This window comes from Aulonocara sp. 'chitande type north' Nkhata Bay, linkage group LG6 (genome assembly GCF_057382095.1).
Source record: "Aulonocara sp. 'chitande type north' Nkhata Bay isolate Kocher_YH1m ecotype deep benthic linkage group LG6, A_spYH_male_GT1.1, whole genome shotgun sequence".
Taxonomy (NCBI): domain Eukaryota; kingdom Metazoa; phylum Chordata; class Actinopteri; order Cichliformes; family Cichlidae; genus Aulonocara; species Aulonocara sp. 'chitande type north' Nkhata Bay.
The window spans coordinates 13,635,374-13,657,367 of record NC_141349.1 but is presented as its reverse complement, the minus strand read 5'-3'; the positions used below and the strand labels follow the sequence as shown (position 1 = coordinate 13,657,367).

The 21,994-nt window shown below is 40.2% G+C and overlaps 2 protein-coding genes across 4 annotated transcripts in view; one reads left to right on the top strand and one right to left on the bottom strand.

The window, feature by feature from the left end:
• mslnb (mesothelin b) overlaps positions 1–18,269 on the top strand; it is a 48,361-nt gene extending 30,092 nt beyond the window's left edge. Inside the window, exons 63-96 of one of the 2 annotated variants that reach the window (XM_086295072.1) lie at positions 79–865; positions 1,311–1,338; positions 1,438–1,522; positions 1,614–1,760; positions 1,874–2,085; positions 2,188–2,291; positions 2,537–2,655; positions 2,769–2,924; positions 3,163–3,377; positions 3,461–3,546; positions 3,885–4,021; positions 4,104–4,229; positions 4,313–4,503; positions 4,583–4,677; positions 7,104–7,231; positions 7,335–7,462; positions 7,548–7,665; positions 9,996–10,214; positions 10,313–10,483; positions 10,608–10,757; positions 10,853–10,917; positions 11,017–11,146; positions 11,556–11,635; positions 11,717–11,846; positions 11,993–12,183; positions 12,321–12,411; positions 12,525–12,654; positions 14,040–14,221; positions 15,010–15,171; positions 15,257–15,393; positions 15,661–15,803; positions 15,913–16,007; positions 16,268–16,562; positions 17,664–18,269. In XM_086295072.1, coding sequence (XP_086151198.1) covers positions 79–865; positions 1,311–1,338; positions 1,438–1,522; positions 1,614–1,760; positions 1,874–2,085; positions 2,188–2,291; positions 2,537–2,655; positions 2,769–2,924; positions 3,163–3,377; positions 3,461–3,546; positions 3,885–4,021; positions 4,104–4,229; positions 4,313–4,503; positions 4,583–4,677; positions 7,104–7,231; positions 7,335–7,462; positions 7,548–7,665; positions 9,996–10,214; positions 10,313–10,483; positions 10,608–10,757; positions 10,853–10,917; positions 11,017–11,146; positions 11,556–11,635; positions 11,717–11,846; positions 11,993–12,183; positions 12,321–12,411; positions 12,525–12,654; positions 14,040–14,221; positions 15,010–15,171; positions 15,257–15,393; positions 15,661–15,803; positions 15,913–16,007; positions 16,268–16,562; positions 17,664–17,749 — 5,319 coding nt within the window. In that variant the 3' untranslated portion in view covers positions 17,750–18,269. The remainder of the gene's footprint in view (positions 1–78; positions 866–1,310; positions 1,339–1,437; positions 1,523–1,613; positions 1,761–1,873; positions 2,086–2,187; positions 2,292–2,536; positions 2,656–2,768; positions 2,925–3,162; positions 3,378–3,460; positions 3,547–3,884; positions 4,022–4,103; positions 4,230–4,312; positions 4,504–4,582; positions 4,678–7,103; positions 7,232–7,334; positions 7,463–7,547; positions 7,666–9,995; positions 10,215–10,312; positions 10,484–10,607; positions 10,758–10,852; positions 10,918–11,016; positions 11,147–11,555; positions 11,636–11,716; positions 11,847–11,992; positions 12,184–12,320; positions 12,412–12,524; positions 12,655–14,039; positions 14,222–15,009; positions 15,172–15,256; positions 15,394–15,660; positions 15,804–15,912; positions 16,008–16,267; positions 16,563–17,663) is intronic. The other variant, XM_086295073.1, reaches the window with a different exon arrangement.
• Positions 16,622–20,215, bottom strand: LOC147327437 (lipopolysaccharide-induced tumor necrosis factor-alpha factor homolog). Of its 2 annotated transcripts, XM_086295074.1 has the most exons (4): positions 20,134–20,215; positions 19,956–19,985; positions 19,681–19,813; positions 16,622–18,533 (listed from the first exon to the last, which is right to left on the bottom strand). In XM_086295074.1, exons 2-4 carry the CDS (start codon positions 19,978–19,980, stop codon positions 18,425–18,427), a joined length of 267 nt encoding a protein of 88 aa, XP_086151200.1. In that variant the 5' UTR covers positions 19,981–19,985; positions 20,134–20,215; the 3' UTR covers positions 16,622–18,424. The 2 variants fall into 2 exon arrangements, with proteins under 2 accessions (XP_086151200.1, XP_086151201.1); XM_086295075.1 differs by lacking the exon at positions 20,134–20,215 and having other exon boundaries at positions 19,956–20,119.
• Between the last annotated feature and the right edge of the window lie 1,779 nt (positions 20,216–21,994).

Here is a 21,994-nt window from a genome sequence, read left to right as displayed (position 1 = left end):
TTTTTGGTTCTGTCAAAGAATAAAGTAAGTGTGTTTATTTGCTCATAGGATAAAATGTGTCTGCTCTGTTCTCCATAGAACCTGACTGTTAGTGATGTTAAAGGTCTTCTTGGCACCAACCTCCCACTTTTGAAGTCGTATGAAAATGTGACAGTGGTGCAAACCTGGATCAGTTCACAGTTTCAGTCCGATCTTAATGGTCTGGGAGTGGGGCTTACAGGAGGCAAGGTTAGCCCCACCACCACCACTACATCAGACACATCATCAACAACATCAGGGGCAACTTCATCGATAACATCGGGGCCAAATTCATCAACAACATCAGGGGCAACTTCATCGATAACATCGGGGCCAAATTCATCAACAACATCAGGGGCAACTTCATCGATAACATCGGGGCCAAATTCATCAACAACATCAGGGGCAACTTCATCGATAACATCGGGGCCAAATTCATCAACCACATCAGGGGCAACTTCATCGATAACATCGGGGCCAAATTCATCAGCAACATCAGGGGCAACTTCATCGATAACATCGGGGCCAAATTCATCAACCACATCAGGGGCAACTTCATCGATAACATCGGGGCCAAATTCATCAACAACATCAGGGGCAACTTCATCGATAACATCGGGGCCAAATTCATCAACAACATCAGGGGCAACTTCATCGATAACATCGGGGCCAAATTCATCAACAACATCAGGGGCAACTTCAACGATAACATCGGGGCCAAATTCATCAACAACATCAGGGGCAACTTCATCGATAACATCGGGGCCAAATTCATCAACCACATCAGGGGCAACTTCATTGACATCATTGGGGACAACTTCAACAACTGGATCCAGCAGCACCACGCGTAAGTATTACAAAAGGTAGCATGGGGTAAAATATTCAAAGACACCTCAGATAAAGCAGCAGTACCCAAGCAGGGCCCAAGTGTTAATCGAGAGCACAAGAAGTAAGGGAGGCCGAAATAAAGCAGGAAAACATGAAATGTTAAGCTAGCGGTGGACCTTCTGCTGCAGATTCAATCTTTTAATTGCTCATTTTAACATTTTGTCTCATATCCTGCTGTTTTGTTACGAGTATGTAGAGATCATCTTACATCAGAAGCACTGACAAGAAAAACAAAACAAAACAAAAAACACATTGGTGGTGAAAGGGAACTTGGTTTTTACTTGCGAGATCTGCAGTGTGATTAATGATGGCAGCATGAAATCTCATATCCTGCTGTGTTGATGCATAAAATGTAATTTTTTGTCAATTTATAACTTTTTTTCTCTCTTTTTTTTGTGGTACAGCAACAGATATCTGTATCGGTTTGAACAGGTAGGATTTACACGAACCTGTTGGAGAGTTTACTTTTTATGCAACGTTGTCCCAGATGTCAACAAAGTACCAATCACATGTTTTATTTTGAAACCACAGAACAGCAGTTCAGCTCCAACTCACCAGTGCACAGACGAGCGGAAACCTCTGTGACTTGGCCGTTGAGCAACTGGCTTGTGCCTCGGTAAGAGCGTCACATAAGTCAACAGCCGTCTGTGATTAAGCTCGTTTTCACTTTCACTGTAGAGTCTAAACTGCTCTCTGTCGTCACGCAGCTGTCAACAATAACAGCAGAACAGCTGGCAATGATACTGAAGTGCAACCGCTACTCCAGCTCGAGTGGGTCCAAATCTGTCTGGAAACTTGTCCTCTCCGAAACCTCTCAGGTCCTGGACCAGGCTCTGGATCTGCTCGTCAACACGGTATGAAAGCATTACACAATATTTTGTAAGACGAGAAGAACCTTCTGCAAACCGTCTGTTGTTGAAAGATAAGAAACGTCAGTAGTTACATCACATTTTGATCTTTGTTATAGACTCTGGACGCCAACAACCCAGCAGTGTCCGTGATTCTGGACACCATACAAGAACTCCGAATAGATACTGTCAACACGGCCACCCTCAATAATCTAACCTTCATCCAGACGTGGTTTGGCCGCCGCCTTCTCCCATTTCTGCCAGCTGTTTCACCTGACTTCCTTTCATATATGGCCACAAGGGAACTTACTTGCAGCTCCTACCAGGCCATGTAAGAAATTAAGACCATAAAATTACATCAAATGTGACTGCCTTTCTTGGTATACCAAAAGCCTGCCATTTTTTAATTAACCTAATCCCAATTTCAATTCAGTCAGCAGATTTTGAGTCAACTCCGGCCACAATTGACGTTTGCCAGGCAGGTGTCTGTCTACACGCACTTCATTAAGGTTTTCCTGACCAGGAACAACAGCACAGGTACACTGCTGTATTACAGCCCAGTAACAATCAATGGCAGCCTATTAACAATTACAGTCTATGTATTGTTCACGTCACATCTGAATTAATCCAACATTCACACATGTTGATAGAATTGGTGGGATTCAGGAATACAGTAATCCAGGGTGGTCACGTGTATTGCAAAGTGACATAACAATGTATGATAGATGCTTTTCCTTCAGCACAATAAAGCTGAATTTCCTCTGTGTGTGTTTGTGGTTCAGACCCCGCCTGCAGCTCAGGCATTGCCACCAGTGCACAATGGCTGCAGGTGAACATGGGAGGTTTTGCCTATCTTGCGACGTTCCAGGACATTCAGACGATCTACTCCAACTTCTCAGCGGTGCGTTATGATGCACTGCATTTTCTGTCTTTACATCTGTTTTCTTGTGGGGTGGGGTTTCCCTCTGTGATAACCACAACTGTCACTGACAACATGTGTGTTTGCATATGCAGATGGAAGCCTTGTCACAGCTCACGGTCAGACAGCTAGCCGAGGTGTCCACAACACCTGGACAGCTCACAACTTCTGAGCAAGTCAACATGGTGATGAAATATGTGCCTGACCAGTCTCTGGCTGCCTTCTTTGATGATTTCTCATCTGTTCTCCTGGTGAGCATACATCATGTTATAAAGTCACCTGGTGTGTTTTGTTGATACTAGAGGTCAAGTCAAGCTGAGTTTATCTGTTCATCACATGTAAAACATTCATACGTTTTGTGTTTATGTTTGCAATGATGGTAAACTCTAACATTTTTCTGGTTAGTCTTCTCACACAGAAGTTGAAGAAGGTCCTGTTACACCTGTTACATCTAAAAAACATGATTATTACTTTTGGTTTTTTCTACAGGCTCCTGAAGACGCATTGCCTTCAGTCGTGAGGTCAGCCATGTTGCAAGTTGTGTTTGATCGTGCAAACCTCTCCCTTCCTTCGATGAGTGATGCGGACGTAGAGGTGTGGCTTACCTCCCGGCTGCCACCCCTGCTGGTACAACTTTCACCAGGACAAGTTGCACCTTACTTCGGAATACTGGCAGGACGGAGCTGCAGCATTGAGCAGCTGGGGTGAGCACAAAGCTTCAAGCACCATATATGGAAGTATTTAAGCAATCTGACTGGAAATAAACCTTTGCATTTTTTTGTTTCAGTGTACTGAACCTGAACATGACTATCTCAACGCTCAGCACAGACACACAGCAGAAAATCTATGATCAAATCCTCCAGACCCTCGGAGGTAAAGCTAACCCAGGAAACCAGTAAACTCAGCTTTAATTTTTTTTGTTGGATGCTTTATGAAATTGGGCTGTAACATTCCTGTAAGCGAGTAGCCCATTCACATTTCTTAACATAATGGCTGCCAGCCTTGTGAAAGTGAGAGAGGAGTCAGACATTGAGTTTTCTCCTATGCTCGCTCTTGTTATTTTTTCATTAAACATGTATGTTTGTCACATTTTATGTGAATACAACAACAAGTAAAACTTTATTTATTTATTTTATTCCAGATGGCTTAACAAAGCATGAGGCAAAGTTACAATATTATAACCTAGTTTGTGTCTCCACCTTTTCCTCTAGGTCCAACACCTCTCCGCTGCTACAGTGACAGCTACAACACCAGTTTCTATGGTTTCCTGGAGCAATCTTTCATGGGTTTCCAGTTTCCCAACCTCACCGCCTTCCTGTCGCTCATGCCTCCTGACAGAATGAGTCTGGTGTGTTGACTTGAAAGATATCAGGAGTAAATATGATAAAGCAAGAGGGGAATGTCTTAATTTATGTCTTCTAATCTTCTAGATCATAAATTCCATCCCTCCATCGGAGCTTGGGGATTATCTACGACGTCCTAATGTTGTCGACAACAACGCACAGCTCTGCATGCTCTTCAACAGCTACAGCCAGACACCACAGTTTCTAGAAACTGTACGTAGCCCAAGGCACAAGCACACGCAGAAATGCAAACACAATGCAATGATTAAACACATTAATCTGTGCATTGCCTCCAGGAGTCTCTGCCGGAAGCGGTGAGGCGCTCCATCCTGCCCTGCGTCTGGCCCATGGCCCTCAGCAGCACCCAAACGTTGGAGGTGGATGCTTGGTTTGACCAACGCCTCAAGAACTACTTGCCCTTCCTCACAAAGAGCCTGATCAGTCCCAGTGTCATAAACAGCACCTCCTGCCTGGCCTTCCAAAAACTGTGTGTTTTACTACAGCACTAAATCTTGCTTTATATGTTTTTTTGTTTTGTGTTCTGATTTAAATTTGTTGTGTTTCAGTGTCTCAGTCCTTGGGGTATACAACTACACTACTGCTGACTTTGTGAGGGGAGACGTGTACAACACCATCAGGACTTACCTTTACGTCGGCTCAAGTAAGTCTTTCAAGAATGCCAGGGTCAAGGATCAAGTGGGATGCTAATTCAAGTGGGGGGAAAAAGACATTGATCAAATGATATTCTACATGAAACTGAACAGCAACCACATGTCACCTAAAAGCACAACTGCCTGAGCACAATTTAAATTAAAAGGAAAATTTAGTTGTACACAAAATTCAGGTAATTGCAATTTTTTTCAGTTTCCCTTCATTTTGCAGCACCATAGATTGCTGTGCTTTGGATATATCTGTATATACCTAATACTCATCTTTGTGTAACAGTAGAGAAAAGGTATCCGGTCGTTAAGTAATGACGTGATGAATCCTACTTCCGGGCCTAAAGTAGTCTGAGTTTAATATGGCTTTTGTGTTGTTAACATGTTTAATGTATTGTATTTTCTTCTATTTAATCTCAAAAATCTCCTAAAACAGTCAGTGATCACTGTTGACCTCCCTCGGCTTTTATTACCACTAATCATTTATTTAAGCTCAGTTTTTAAAACCTTAGGATGTAACTACAGCCCAGCCCATGCAGCAGTATACGAATGACTAACCTCGTATTGTGGATGGATTATCTCAGTTGTTCTCCTGGCTGAAGTTTGGTCCTTTTACAGCATCCTGCCATGCGATTACATTTGTTACTGACCACCGAGAACACTCACGTTAACTTTTATTGAGTGGAAAAAAGTTAGCTTGTTTATATTATGCTAACATAGCGGGTTACATAGTGTGGGTTACTTCAGTAACCCTACAAATGTCACTGCTGTTTAGTTTTCTGTCTTCATTTATGTTGGAAGTGATAACAGAGCTGTACGTTTTAATTTGTTTCCAAAACCCCGCAGTCAGGACATGCTATATTGTATTTAGATAGAAGCTAGCGAGCTAACTTCCTGCTAACTTCTAACTCCGTTAAATGTCATAAATTCCATTTTCATGGATGCCTGGATGTTAAACTCAATTGTTACACCTGGTAGAGCAGAACGTTGATCATTTTATTAAAGATGAAAGACTTTAGACAGTTTAGTAGGTAGAACAGTGGTAGTACAAAATGGCAATAGAGTACACATACAGTATAAATACGTTAAAAGCAAGACAGCATCAATCTTTCACTGATGCTTGTCCCCGTCATCATTCTTAATAAGGTTCAAAGACTTTGTCTTTTATAACTTTGTCCTGCTTTAATATTTTTCAATTTTAAATAAACCATAAGGACATCTTATTTTCGATTTGCTTATATTTAGACCAATCGGCAAACTGTTGGATCACAATGTTAATTCCAGTAAAACCTGCCAGCTACTGTAGTAACAGTTTGTTATGGTCATCATTTTTTATTGCTTACTTTTTACATTTGACTTCAAGAATTCACAGCAATTAAAAAAACGCTACGCTGGAGTAAAATGATTATAGATTGTAGAGCAGGGCGATATGATCAAAAATATTTATCACGATATACATTTGAAAATTTGCGATAACAATATAACTGACGATATAATTGACACTTGACAAAATACCTTATAAGTCCACGACTTTATTCGTGCAAAAAAATAAATCAACGTATTTTCACTTAAACAAGCAGCTGTTTTTTATGAGCATTAAAGTTATATAAAAATTTAACAGTGCAAATGCAAATTCCTTGCTGAAAGTTTAACCAAAAGGCATTTCCAGTACAAATTGGCCGACATATCCTCAGCATAACCATGTATAATATCCACAAAACTTAAAAAGAGGTTATACACACACAATACGGTAATATTATGTTGAAGCACAGTACATATCACTCCGCGAGGCTCCTGCCTACGATAGCCGTAATGCTCCAACAATCCATCAAGCGGTGCGGGTTCGTAGCTTAGCAAAGTTGTACTAAAACATTTCACAGATTTTCGAGCGCCATGTACCACATAAAATCGTTTTGAGGTCAGTAAACACAACCAGAATTCATACATAAGGCACATGGGGTTATAAGGGGCACTGTCGATTTTCAGAAAAATTTTCAGAAAAGGATTGATTTTAAGTGTGCCGTATTTTCCAAAAAACACGGTAATAACAACAGCCTGCTAGCATGCTCTACCAAAAATAGTGCTTTGTTGTGTATCTGACGGACGAAAGCTAAACAATTTCCACACCACTGAAGTTGCAGCATTTTTACAAACCAATTCTGGTTTATCCGTTTCATTCAACGATCCGCTTTCACCCTTCTCATTCTCTGTCGGCGGCACGCTTTTTCCGCCATGTGCGTATTAAAAAAAGGCACTGCGCATGCGCGTTTTACCCATATTCTATTGCGATATTTAATTTTCTTATCATTGCCTGACATTATACCGGTATTACCGTGAATGCTATGATATGGCCCAGCCCTAATAGATTGTATTTTTATTTATTCTGAACTTTATCATTATTATTTATTGTTAACATCTTTTTTTTTAGCCTCAAATCCAAAGTGTTACTTCCCCAGCAACCCACAACTGAATTCCACAGCTTGGTTTGCTCAGTACATCGGGTCTTTCGTCTCTTTCCTCACTCTGGACGATGTTGTGGCATTTGGATCTCAGTCGGTAAAGAATCAACATTGGCGTAAATTTTGAACTGACGCTGATTTTTTTTTCTACTTGGATTCATTTCATGACCTACAGATGTGCTTTTCTCCCCTCCTTGCAGGTCATTCAGATCTTCACAGTGAACCTTCAGAACATCGCTCTTTTCAACACCTCTTTCTTACCTGCAAACCTCACAAAGTACTACACCACCCTTTTATATCAACAGGACAGCAACTTCAACCCCTTACTGTGAGTTTAAATCTATACAATATGTTGTGTTCTCCAGCCACAAATCCTGCATTTTTCTGTAAGTGTTGTTTAACCTTCTTTGCAGCCTTCCTATCTTGTTTCGGTGTGTCGCTCCTGGTCCAGCATTTACCCAACTGAGTCCAAGCGACAGTATGATAGTTCTGAAGAATCTCACAGTTCTCTGTACGGACCTGGACCCACAAGTAAGAAACATTTAAAGAAAAGAAAAACAGCTATTTGTTCAGTCTGCTGCTAAAATGAATAGTTATGTCTATAACTTCTGTTCCTTGAAGGAGAGGAACGAGGTACAACACATAAGTATAGGATATCACGCCCTTGCATGTCCTGGCTGAAGAAACCTTTATTCACGCCTGTGGTGACATGTGCACAACCCCGCCTGGACTGTCATCACAGTCATCCCTCAGTTTGATAGCCGCTCTTCACCGACCCAAACTGCTCAGTGGGGCCACCTTGTGTTGTACCTTGTTCCTCTCCTTCGGGGAACAGAAATTATAGACAACTATTCATTCCCTTTCAGTCGATTTACTCGGTACAACACATGGGACATACATACACGCCCTGCAGAGCAACCAGAATTGAACCACCACCACCTTAGTGTGCGGTAGACCCAGCATAAAGAACAGTATGAGCCACCGAAGGGGCTGTAACGTCCAACCGATAAGACCGCACAAAAGTATGCAGTGATGCCCAATTAGCTGCTGCACAAATACCAGCAACAGTCACTAATTTTCATATCCACTGACTCCACTGACACCCCCTCCTTCCTGTGCTGAATTGTAGCGTAAGCGAATCATTCAGGACTCACTCACCCCCTCCCTCCTGGCTCATAGCTTCTTCTTCTTCTTCTTGGTTGGCAACCAATGTTAAGGGGCATTACCGCCCCCTGGCACACAGCTCAGTGGACATTTAGATGAGAAAATATATATTTGACACATTTGAGGAAAATACTAATAAAATAAAATAAAAATAAATAAAATAAATGTTCCCTTTAGAAATATATATTTTTTGCTCTTTAAAAATAGTTGTTTTTCTTTTTCAATCACTCATCCTAGAAGTAAGATTTACATGAAAAGAGAAACAAATTAAGTCTGAGTGAAAATGTACATTTTTTTGCACTCTCTGGTCAACTGACTCAGTGAATCAAATGACTCAAAAAATCCGATTCACTTTGGTGAGTGACTCATTAAAATTCGATTCAGTAAAAAGAATCAAATTTACCATCACTACTCCACATCAGCCACGCCGCTTTGCTAGCTGGAACACCAGTGTCGCCACATAAGGACGCTGTCATAGCCTGTCAATGACGTTGATTAGCTGCGTATGTACGAATGTGAATCGCATCATTGGCTGGACTATGGGATAAGGTGGCATCGTTCTAATCCCATATGGTAGCAGCCAGTCACTTACTGACTAACACTGCAAAACAGAATTGTTAAAGTTTTAATTTTAATTCCAATTCAAGTTAGATTTTTTTGTGCGCAACGCAGATTTTCTGTGTGCAGAGGCTGTGCCAGCAGTGCGCAATTGCGCACGCGCGCAGCTTAACATTGCTGATGGCTCTTTTTTGCTTCTCATCCTTCACCATCTTTCACATGATTCAGTTTATTTTGAAAAATCTCAACAGGATCTTGAGCTTTATTCTGAAAGGTGTATGTGGAAAATAAACAAGCGGACATGCGATGGTTTTGCCGTCGTTAATGCTAATGACAACGCATAAAAACAGGCGCTTGTCCGTCTGTAGTTTGGTTATATTAAATATAAGAGAAAGAGAGAACTTTAAGAAATTAATATAGCCACTACAGTGACCATCAAAACGGTGAAAAAATATTGCCATAAACAGTTTATTTTGCGACACCAGGAAACAAACGATAGCGTAAAATAAAACGATAGATGTTTTTATATCGTCATCCGATATATATCGTTATATCGAACAGCCCTAAATAAAACCACATTTCTGTAACATTAGTAATTCCTTTTGTGCGTAATTTTATATTATTGTTGATAATAAATTACTTAAAGTAGCAAAACAACCTGAAGAGCCAAAAAAAGCCGGCTCTTTTTGGTGAGCCAAGCCGAAATTCCCATCACTAGTACCGAGTGATTCGACTGAAAGGGAACCTAACTTAAGAAATGCACATACCTACATTCAATACAGGATAGGTAAGGTCAACTAGACATGAATGTTATAAGATTTCAATCTTTCAGAGATTCAGCATCTTGCCTGGTATTTTGGTAAAAAGTAGTTTATTATTTCCTTAAATTTGTCACCCACATAAAATTGGGTTTAGTTTCACTTGCAGGCTCCTGTTTTGAATCTGATGTTTATTATTTAGAGTGGTGTAGAGCTCTTTGTTCTGGCGGTATGTGATTTTAAGAAGGGTGAAATGGAAAGATGAATAAAAGAGCACTAAGCTCTCCTTTTATTAACTTGATAAAGTTTTGTTCCCCAGAATATTTACACTGTAGACATAAATTTGACTCTACTGACAAAGTTTTTCTCACACATGTGAAGGTCACAGCTGCTTTGGCAGGTAACTTTGGTCAGAACATTGACTCCACAGTCATTTCTGCCCTCGGCAGCCAAAGCACTGGCATGTCGCTGAATCAGATCAGCTCAATCAAACCCCAGGACTTAATAAACTCCATCGGCACTCTCTCCACTGTGACGGGCTGGAGCGAAGGCCAGGCCATGACCATCATCCAGTCTCTGCTGTCTTCGGGCATCATACAGGTTGCAGATTTTAGACTGAATCCTGACTTTAGAAAAATCAAAGTCATCTTTGTGGTCATGTTCACTTATGCGTGTGTTGCTTCCATCCTTTCCACCAGATCAACAGCTCATCATCGCTGATAAGTCTGGGCACTCTCATCATTGGTGTACCTTCCAGAGTGTTCTTGAGCATCCCTGGTAATCAGCTGATAAGTGCCTCCCAAACTCCTTCACTGGTGGCAAACCTCCTTTCTGGTCCTCAGATCATCCAGCAGGTCTTTGTCAGTCAGGTATGACAGGTTTTCTGTTATAACTTGAGCATGATTTGAACTGCACACTTCCATCAGCTGCTTTGGATAAAGATAGAAAGCTTTCCACAGAGAGTTAACTCACAATGCTTCCATCTTCTCTCAGATCATATCAGTGAACACCAGCAGCGTGCAAGTGATCCAGAACGTTCCCAATGACCTGGCCACTGAGATCCCTCGATCCCTGCTGGTGGGCTTCTCCAGTAGCAACGACGTTATAACCATACTCAACAGAAAGGAATGGAAACCGCAGCAGGTAGAAGATGAAACCCTCAGCTTAGTTTTTATTGTCGTGTTGTGCTACATGCCTGTTATTACAGACTCTTTTTGTTTGTTTGTTTGTTTTGTTAGGCTGAATTGTTCTTTGAGTCGGTAGCTACAGAGAGCGCCTCTGCACAGCTGGGAGGTCCAAACAAGTGAGTTCAAATCAGTCTGGGAGCTCAATCAAATCAATCAAAACAACCTGCAAATGGGTTTGAGTAGAGCTAACAGTGTATATGTGTGTGTGTGTGTAGTTTGTCATCCTCTGTGCTTCAAGGGTTCACATGCACTGGAGTGAGGAACATTGGCAATGGGCAAGTCAAGAACCTGATCAAAGCCTGTCGGAGGTCAGGCAGCAGGAAGGTTAAACTAGTGGAGTCTCAGGTACAGTGTTCAAGGCATTTATGGGATATTTAAAATCTCCTTCATATCTGCTCAAATATTAAAAAGTGAACATATTGGACATCAAAGGAGTAAATAACAATTGTTTAAAACACACTTAAAACAATATATACATACCCTGTGAATCGGGTTATATAGATTACACCGTATATAACTCTGGCACATAGAGTTAGGGTAATAAATGTTTGAACAAAGATGCAATTTTTGCATGTTGCAGCTGCACACCACCACAGTGGATTAAAGTGCAGACTTCCAGCTTTGGTGGAGAAGGCAAATTACAAAAATGCGTTACCATCCAACAAGTCATGGAGCTTTCTTACACATGTTCTCCGTCATAAACGGGGACGATACAAGGTGCTAATTATTTTGCCTTTTTTTTTTTAATCAACAGCTGACCTGCATGTACACTTACATTAAAGACGATGCTGCCAACTTCAACCTCTACCCTCCAGATGTGCTGCTGTATTATGAGTAAGAATCCTGTCTGTTTGTTCTGAATTAAAGCTGAATGGTGGATGCTACAGCTTGTCACACTTGTGTTTCCTCTTGAAGTTACTCACTGGTGCCGCAGGCCAGCTGCAGGGCCTATTTCACAGAGTTGGGAAATGCAGACTTCTCTGTCTTCTCTGCAGCGCTCAGCTACAAGCGCACTGCCCTGTTTGAAAACGCAAAGAGCTGCTTGGTGAGTCCTCGAACCACACATCACTTCTTGAGCTCTAAAGATTAGATGTATTAATAATTGCATGAAATGGAAATAACTGTCATCACAATAAGGTTTTGTTTAATGTTTTGAGTTGAAATGAATTTCTGTTTCTTTTATTTTCAAAGGGCATAACAAACACAAGCTTAACTAAAGATGAAATATCAGTATTGGGAAACATGTGCTGCATCCTGGATGCGTCCTACATCCTAAACTCAGATTCATCCATCTTGGAAAATCTCAAAAGCTGCCCCAGCCTCACTTCTGCTCAAGCAGCTGCTGTTCAGGCTCAAATAACTAATGGCAACACAAGATATGGGTACGCAAAATGCTTCACCGCTGTGGCAGATTTTCATTCCTGTTTATTTGTTTCCTTGTCAGCAGATTTACATTTTTACATTTGGCCCTTTCTGTCCTTCATAATAATAATCACCGTTCTGTTTTCGTGATAACCAGAGCTCCTTCAGTGTGGACTGAGCAAACTCTGAAAGACCTCGGGATGCTGCCGCTGTATATGTCTTCAACCTTCTATGATCACTTCAACACTGTGAGTAATACATGACCGCAAACATTTACATTTTTTGATTTTGGTTTCTGTTTTTTGCTGTTAACCTTGTTCTTTATGCGCATTTCCTTCTTTCCCTTTGTTCTTGTGAGCAGAAAACAAAGAACAACTACTTGAGGTACTTCCTGGGTGTTCTCAAGGAAAACAACGTGGACAGTCAGAAGATCGGGAAGCTGAAGAGCGCAATAAAGACGTCCCTTCCGGATGAGTCAAAGCGATCTCCAGGTTGGTTTCTTTCTGTCAACTGCTCGGTCCATGTATCAGAACAGGGATAGGCAACCTTTCTGATGATGAGTACCATCTAAAATTCCCTCAGAAGTCAGTGTGCCATATGATTGCATTAGCAATAAATTTAATAACACTCTATATTAACAGTTACACACTATATAGAACAACTTTATACAATTATATTTTGTCGCAGATGTTGGCAGCTATCAGCGAATAGTTATCAGGTATTTTGAAACAAAAAAAAGACTTTTTATCCATAACAGTAAATGAACTGTACAACAGAAAATGCAAATGCTATTTATAGTCTCCTCACAACAATGATAAGAAAAATAAACTGGGCCAATATGGCATGTTTGTTAATACAGGGATACACATGTTAATGTGATCTCTGGTCTCCCACTCAGAGACACAGGTCTCCGAGTGACCTGTGAGACCCCATTGAAGAGCCATAGGCTGTGGATCTCTTAGGATCTCGCTGTTGGGTTTGTAATAATAATAATGGATTGGGTTTATATAGCGCTTTACAATGCCACTATTCATTCACTCTCGCATTCACACACTGGTGGAGGTAAGCTACGGTTGTAGCCACAGCTGCCCTGGGGCAGACTGACAGAAGCAAGGCTGCCATATCGCGCCATCAGCCAACACCAGTAGGCGGTAGGGTAAAGTGTCTTGCCCAAGGACACAACGACCAGGACAGAGAGCCCGGGAATCGAACCGGCGACCTTCCGGTTACAGATACGCTTCCCAACCCCCTGAGCCACGGTCGCCCACAAAGGTGGAACAGAATTGAAAATGGAATCGGAATCATGAAAATCTTATCAATACCCATCTCTACTTATGAATAAAATAAAGTTCACTATCAGTAACATCATAGCACCCACTCAGCTGTATAAAAACTCCGTCATGCTAGCTAGTACGCAGTACGAGTTATTGCAACTGACGGTAAAAAGTCAGCACAACGAAAATAAACTGCACCTAAACTTGGTTTATATCTGACCCAGATAGACTGCAGGTCATAACTTCTTACCTGAAGTTCAGTTCACCTGACACTCGGACCGGCGGCCGCCTCGGGTCTCTCCTCCTCCTGACTCCCCTTTCCCTCATCCACCTGCTGGCCTCTGTGGAAGCTCCGTCATAGCCACCAAACAACTGAGTTATTTTTACACATCGACCAGCATCTGGCCAATCCACCACTTTCACTGTTTATAGCGTTGACAAAAAAAAAATCATCGGCCCATAAAAATGAAAAATCACCAGTCCAGCGATGGTGCCATCAGTTAACCCTTCTGGCACGCATGCTCAGGGTTGCCGACCCCTGTATTAGAATCCAGAGAGAATTTACTGTTTAACCAAAAATTGTTTCTCTTTCTGTGTTTCAGCCTGCACTTTGGGATTCATAACCCGTGTTACTATCGTTAATCTAACATTCCCCTTAAACTATGATATAAGTCAGTTCACCAGCTGCCTCAATTCCACCATTGTCAAAGACAACTTGGATGCCCTCGTTAACCAGGTGCAGGAGCAGAACTACACAAAGATTGTTCTCAGCAAGTTGCAAGAGGTAAGTGGCAAAAAACTCCTGGAGCCTATCCCAGCTGGCATAGATTTAGAGGCAGGTTAGGCCCCTCCTGGAGAGCAGGTTTAACACACAGAAGCATTCAGAAAAACATAACACACATTCTGACCTACGGTCAGTTTAAAATCAGTATTCGACCAAACCCCGTGCATGTTTTTGGACTTTGGAACGAAGCATGAGAACCAGCACAGACACAGGGAGGGCATGCAAAGTCCACAGCACTGACTACTTCCATTATTTAAGCCTTAAATTTTAACTCTGTGATACCATGTGTCATACATGGCTTTTGTGAGTCTTTAAGACCTCAACATCACCAGGTCAATTTTGTTTCTGCTGATAAACCTAAATAAATTGTAGAGGAATGTCAGATGTAGCAAAGATGATCCAAATGGAAGGTTCAATAAACACTCCACTTTAAAAAAATATACATAATTTCCTGGCAATTACCTCATGATTCGGGCTTTACAAGGTTAAGTGATATCATCAGCATCTGACTGGGGTTTCTTCTCTCTTGGTCTCTTACTTTTTGTGGCTATTTATTTTTAAAATTCCACAGAAACACGTGAGGAAGTTAAATGATTAGAGTTTACAGTTTTTGATGACGATCTTTTAGACGGTTAAGCATGAGTCTATACTTTTTTCAAACCCTAAATCCTTGTTTTGTTTTTGAGGTGTTTTTGCATTGTTTTGTTTGTTCTCAGCAGTTTTTCTCTTTGAATAGTTTGCTATCTAAATTTGAGTCTAAATATCTTCTGACCTTCCTAAATTTATAGGCTTACAATGCCAGCGGCATCATCCCAGAAGATCAGGTTCAGATCTTAGGAGCAATGTCCCGTAGTGCAACAATGGAAGACATCAACATGTGGAGTATTATTCAGATCGACACACTCGCTTCTTTGATGGATGCTTCAAACGGGCCGTGGGACCCGGTTCTGGTGAGCAAACAGAAGAAAAAATCTGAACGTGAGCTTACTTTACATGCTTGTGTCTTCACACCGATGCTTGGTTCTCCTCATCAAGGCCAAAGCCATCATCTCCAAGTATCTGAGTGTAAAGGGGAACAGTCTCGGCAGTGTGGAGCTCAACGTCTTTAGAGGACCAAACCTGTGCGCCCTGGATGTTGTTGTTATCAGGAACATTTCGGTTGGAAGCATCAAGTAAGGCGTCAGAGCTGTGACTGTGCATGAGTGTGTGTGTGTTTGGAGGTTATTTTTACATCACATTAGCAGCAGGTAATATCTGAACAAGAACATGTTGGCTAAAGGTCTGTCAGGGATCCTGTACTTACAAAGGCAGGTGAACCCACATAAATCTCTAAATTATTATTTAGATAACTAGAAAAAAAAGTCTGATTTAATGATAAATAATGTTAAATGAATTCCATAAACTCAACACACCATTCCTGTGTGTTTTATCTCCTGCAGGAACGCCGATGCTCTGGACATATCCAGCTGCACCACTGAGAAAAAGCAAGAACTGTTTTCCCTCGCATATGAAGCATTTATCCCAATCATCCGCTCAAGCACTATCTCCACTACCAGTTACCAGCTCATACAATCTTACCTACGTAAGCAAACAGACCCACATTCACAAAAAACATCATTTAAACAGCTGAAAGTTAATGTAACTTTCATTTAATTAATTAAATTTTTATTAATTTTTTTCCATTCTTGCAGCGGGTGCAGATTTTAGGTTTATCCAAGACTTAGTGTCTGCCAATATCAGTATGGACGTCCCGACCTTCACTGGGCTGCTTGAGAGTGTTATACAGGTCAGTGCTGCATGTCTGCACTTTGAATTCTGAATTTTAGACTAATTTTGAAAAAAAAAAAAAGTTTATTTATTTATGTATTTGTGGGGTGGGGGTGGAGGGGTCTTGCATTATAGTTCCTCAATTTATTTACTTCGCTCAAACCATTAGACGGGGCTGATAAGTTGTAAAACTAAATTGTCCTTTTTTTTCTGTCAAAGATTAAAGTAAGTGTGTTTATTTGCTCATAGGATAAAATGTGTCTGCTCTGTTCTCCATAGAACCTGACTGTTAGTGATGTTAAAGGTCTTCTTGGCACCAACCTCCCACTTTTGAAGTTGTATGAAAATGTGACAGTGGTGCAAACCTGGATCAGTTCACAGTTTCAGTCTGAACTTAATGGCCTGGGAGTGGGGCTTACAGGAGGCAAGGTTAGCACCACCACCACTACACCGGGTACATCATCAACAACAACATCAGGGACAACTTCAACAACAACATCAGGGACAACTTCAACAACAACATCGGGGACAACTTCAACAACAAAATCAACAACTGGATCCAACAGCACCACGGGTAAGTATTACAAAAGGTAGCATTGGGTTAAAACATTCAAAGAACAACACCTCAGATAAAGCAGCAGTACCACATTTCAACATTTAATATAGCACACTGTCTGCACATAGAGCATTCTTGTGCAGGAAGAGTGTGGGCAGGAAGGGATTTGTGTTACAAGAAGTAAAGGAAACCAAAATAAAGCATGAAAACATGAAATGTTAAGCTAGCGGTGGACCTTCTGCTGCAGATGAAATCTTTCAATTGCTCATTTTAAGCATTTTTGTCTCATATCCTGCTGTTTTGTTATGAGTATGTAAAGATCATCTTACATCAGAAGCACTGACAAGAAAAAAAACAAAACAAAAAACACATTGGTGGTGAAAGGGAACTTGGTTTTTACTTGCGAGATCTGCAGTGTGATTAATGATGGCAGCATGAAATACAGTAAATACTTAATATTTTCATATTATAAAAAAAATCCCAAGTCAGAAAAACTAGTACAAGCGCGCACTACAGCTCTGAATACAGCAAACTTGACATATTGATAGTGTAAAGATCACAACTTGATATGAAAAATGAAGATATTAAATATTTGGTTGACTACATACCACTGTTGTGAAATGAAAATGATACATTTTTAAATGGTGTTATAGGTGCACAAACACTAAGAACCATCGGTATGTGGCTGCTAGGCAACATGATGACAACAAAAGACATGATGTAGATAAGAACCTTAAAGGGTCTGAGTTGTGCCTGTGTGCCCATTTTAGCTACTCAACTCCTGATCATGTAGGAATTTGCAGACAGACAGAGATTTGGTGTATCATAGTAAAATTTTCTTTATATATTTTTAATGATGGACAGTTGTTTTGCATACTATGCAAAATATTGTTCTACCTTTAGACAGAATTGGACCATATAAATAAATAAATTATAAAAGATGCTTAAAAAGAACTGGCAGTGATTAATCGAGCAGTGTCAGAGTTTTCTAAAAAGCCCACTTGTTGAGGCTTTTGTGTGGTTGATATGCTAGTGTTCCACAAATAATTCAGATAAAGAAATTAAATCAAGGGCAAAACGTTTTATTGGTCTCTAATGTGACTGTACGTTTCTTTCCAGGCAATGCTCCTCCAGTCCGAGACGCTGGCTTCTCTTTCTTCGCTCTTCTTGTACTCCTCATCACTTCTCAGTATGTTGTAATGTAAAGACAACTTTTCTCATGGAAGATTATTGGAATATGAATTATAAAATGGTAGATAACTGGATAAAGGCTTGAAATAATTTTTTTGTTTTAATTTATCATTAATAGAAGGAAATAATGTTAAACAGAAGGGCATTTGCTTCGTTCCTTGTAACGCTCGCTATGAACAAAATAGTGCAGGTGCAATAAGACAAATTGTAAATGATGTATTTTTGATTACTAAATCTTCCTGAAACCTTTTCATGAACTATTTCTAAGGTCATATTTTTGCTTTATTTGTTTTCTATTTTTTTTATTGCTCCATTTAAATTAAGATATTTAAAAGGATGAGGACTCAACAGAAAAATGACAGGTTCGGGTGACGGGTAACAGTTTTCATGATAGCTCTTTCTTTATTCAGTCTTACTATGAAAATGTATTTGAGAGATCAATAATAAACACATTTTAAACAGCCTTAAAACAGTCATTGGAGCTCGTTATTTGGTGTCAGTGTTTTAATATTCAAAGGTTTTGAGAGAGAAATTGTTAAAAAGGTCGCCTAATTTCATTTGTACACCAACAGCAAATTAGTCACGAGATTATCAGTTATTCAATTATAAGGAAATGTTCATTAGTGTCACCTTTTGTAAGTGTGTTTTGTTTGCAAAAAGCCATGTATAAATTGATGCAGGTCTTTGAGTTATAAGCGTTTATACACCCCAAGTACAGTCTTGCAGATAGGACAGGTGTGCTTGGCATCCTTCAGGCGGTCCACACAGAATGGGATGAGGCAGCAGCCTAAAACAAAGCTGGAAATGACAGCAGCGATGGTCAGATTTATTTACTCATATCCTTTTTATTTTATTTTTTTTTTTAACCTTCAAAGATCCATTCATTCATTCATTCATTCATTCATGTAAGGTCATATTTTGTCACCATATCAGGACATGTGGCAGCAGATATCATATTTCAGTTTTTGGACATACTTTTCAAAAAATGAAATTGTCATTTTTACATTTATCAGGTCCGACAGATTCAAAACAGCTAGGATCAATTAAAAATGTATCCCAAACAAGAGCTTGGACCTCAGTTTAAAAGCAAGTATCTGCACATGTGCATCCAGCCTTTGTGTATTTTTCAGTCAGTTTCTCGTAATTACGCTTGGTTTATTTTTAGCAGCTAGTTTAAACATGCTGGCCCACTGGTATGATGCCACAACTGTGACAAATAAAAAACATAGGGACACCAGTAAACATGCAACCATCCACAGAAGAGGAATCACCTTTACTTCGCCAGGGTTTTCAACGTGTGGTGCTCACTTTAAAAAAAAATATTGGCACACCAACAGAAGTTTAATAACTAAAACCAAACATCTCCTTCTTCTTTCTATCACTGCACCACCAGCTGTGGCACTGTGGTGCTATAGCAATGTTTTTAAGTCTTAGTGTTATTTCAGTATTGTGCACGTTGGCATAAATTTTAATATGCACATAGTGGGAGAGTAATTCTACATCACTCAGTAATTTAAGTAAAACAACATTGAAGGATTGATCCAACTTGCATATCTGCAGCTGGAGGCTGTTAGCTTAGCTTAAACAGCTAATGCTAATGTTTGCTCTCCCTATGCATTCATGTACTAAACAACTAGAGGAATTACAGGAAAGATTCCTTTAAGATGAAATGAATAGGATCAGACTAGCATCAGATTCCAGCACCAACACTGATCTAAAAAACACTGTATCTGTGAGAGCTCAACGGCTTGACAGATTAATACCATCCATTGCTAAAAACTCACTCACTCACTGCAGTGACATTAATCTTTAGTCCAGCTTTTGCATGTTTTCACTTCCAAACAGTTTCCATGAGGTTTTCCAGCCACAGCGTGAGGAGCTGTATGAAATCTGTAAAATTATTTTATTGGCATAGTGAAGCAAACAATGCTTGAACTATTCTTACCCACAGAAGAAGAGCCCTCCACAGAAAATGTAAGTGAGCAAACCAGCAGAGTAGTCCACCTTGGAGAGGACTATCTGATGGCAGTTAGGACAGGCGATCTGAACCGGGCTGTCTCCCAGTGGACCGACCGTAGCTGCAGAAAAACAAGGATAGAGAGCACCAAAAGAGCAAATGCAAAAACAAATCAGGTTTTTAAATAAAATCACCAGAAATTAGAGCTCAGCTTTAAGAGTAACACGGACTACATAAATACAGACTGTATGGCACAAACTCACCAACAGGAACTTGTGCATTTGCCATTTTTCCTGTGTACACACATTAAAAAATGTGCATTTCAAGATAAAAACTTAAGAAAATGATCAAAGCTGTCCTAAATGTAAAAAAAAAAAAGTCTGAATAACACAAAGATATTCAGTGTTAGACTTGATCTGTGAGTTAAAGCAGAGTACTTACAGTTTGGGGGGGGGCCGGATATGTGACCACAGCGAGAAGAGGTTTCAGTGCAGAGCTGAAAGGGCTACCTTCACCGTCAGCCTCCTTTACTTAATAAGTCATGAGATCCTTGGACTCTCAGTGTGAGCCTCACTGACCCACCCTTTTTCTGACTACCATCAGTGTAGTCTTATTCCTGTGTACATGCAGTTCTGCTGCTACACCAATAACTTGGTGTAGTGTTGTAGTGTATCTGTAGTGTATCATATCTGCTGCGAAGTGCAAAAGTATGCAACGAGAGCTAAACGATGCAAAAAGATATGAAAGAGACATTTCTGAGGAGACTGCTGCACAAAACCAGTAACTGAAGCCACATAATCCTGCATTCAGAGTGAAATTAGCAGCACATGTTCCCGCTGCTCCAAATTAAATGAGACGTTTAACCACTGGTGAGCACAGCAATGTTGAATTCATGCTCATACAGTGTCATATCTGTTCTGCATTTATAAAGCCACATTCTAAAACTTGTGCAACAGCATCATTTCATGCCAAATGTTCCCTTACACACGTGTGGTTGTCATTGGAAACTGAGAGAATTTAAATGCAGATTGAATGTGTAACAAGTAGGTAGATGGAGCGAAAAATAAAAAATGATCAGTTGTTGAACAGTTATTCAAGTAATGTGATCAAAACACATAAATGATCCCAGATCTGGGACAAATATGGATTTACAAACAAACCCTGGATCCCAAATTTAGAATCAGTCGTGTCCAGGTTACAGATGAACCCCAGGACACACTGACAACGGCTTTGATGAACTCAAGAGGGAGTTTAAATTAAAAAGTAAAGACTTTTAAAGACTTCAGATTTTATCAAATTAGATAACAACTAGAAATATCTCAAGAGGAAAATGCAGTAATAAATATCTTGATTGAAGCACACAAGCAGATCAACGTACCTCTAAATCATACCAGGGTCTTCACAAAGAGAAAGGTCGATCCAAATAGGGGGGAAAAAAGTCATCAACTTTTGGGAAATTTCAGGGGAAAAAAATCCTAGGATATGAAATCCCTAAACATGTACTAAAGCTTTGGATAATAAAAGATGATGTTTGTGTAAATTTTTAGTCATTGCTGGTCAAACAAAACAATCCAGAAATAAATAATACACTAATAACAAGAACCAACACAAACTTGACTCTAAATGTTAAACAGTGGATGAAGGAGCCATAACCTGAAGTAATCACTTATTACTACAATGATCAGAAAATGAAGGGATAAAACACACGGTCCGAGGCCAGAGCCAGATATGCCACAAGTCAGTTACACTTTACATGTTGACCAGTTAACAGGGATCAGCAGTTGTCCTCCATGACCCACCACCCTGTAAGTAGAAGGCTGGTAATCACTCCAGGCTCAGAAACCCAACTCTGCCTTTAGGCTGCGGCATACAGTAAGCCCTGGCCTCCACAGAGAGACTAAATATCACCGCATCTTCATTTTACAACTCACATAAATATATTTAAATATATTTCAATCAAGTCATCTTATATCTGGCTATATGACATACCTGCACAGAGACAAAATATCACAGCAGTGTTTGTAGTGTGAGCTATAAGTAGACCAGAGTATCAGTGCAATCAAATACACACACCTTCAATTAATCCAACCCCATCACAGCCATTGATGGAGCAAATGTGACACACAAAACCAGTCCCAAACCAGTGCCACTTCCACAACAAACATGGAGATGAATCAATATAGTCAACATTAGTCCACCGTGTTACAGGGTCATTGCAACACTTTCTTTCATTTTTCAGCTGTTCCTCTGTAGATTTGCTGCTGTGCTTGGGATGGTTGCATGGTCTAATATAGGCAAAGCT

Bases quoted from the DNA above. Each gene is read 5' to 3' on its own strand.
- LOC147327437 (XM_086295074.1), bottom strand. From the start codon at position 19,980: ATGGCAAATGCACAAGTTCCTGTTG. The intron at 19,814-19,955 runs GTGAGTTTGTGC...GTTTTTCTGCAG, and splicing joins AAATGCACAAGTTCCTGTTG to CTACGGTCGGTCCACTGGGA. The intron at 18,534-19,680 runs GTAAGAATAGTT...TGTCATTTCCAG, and splicing joins GGAGGGCTCTTCTTCTGTGG to CTTTGTTTTAGGCTGCTGCC.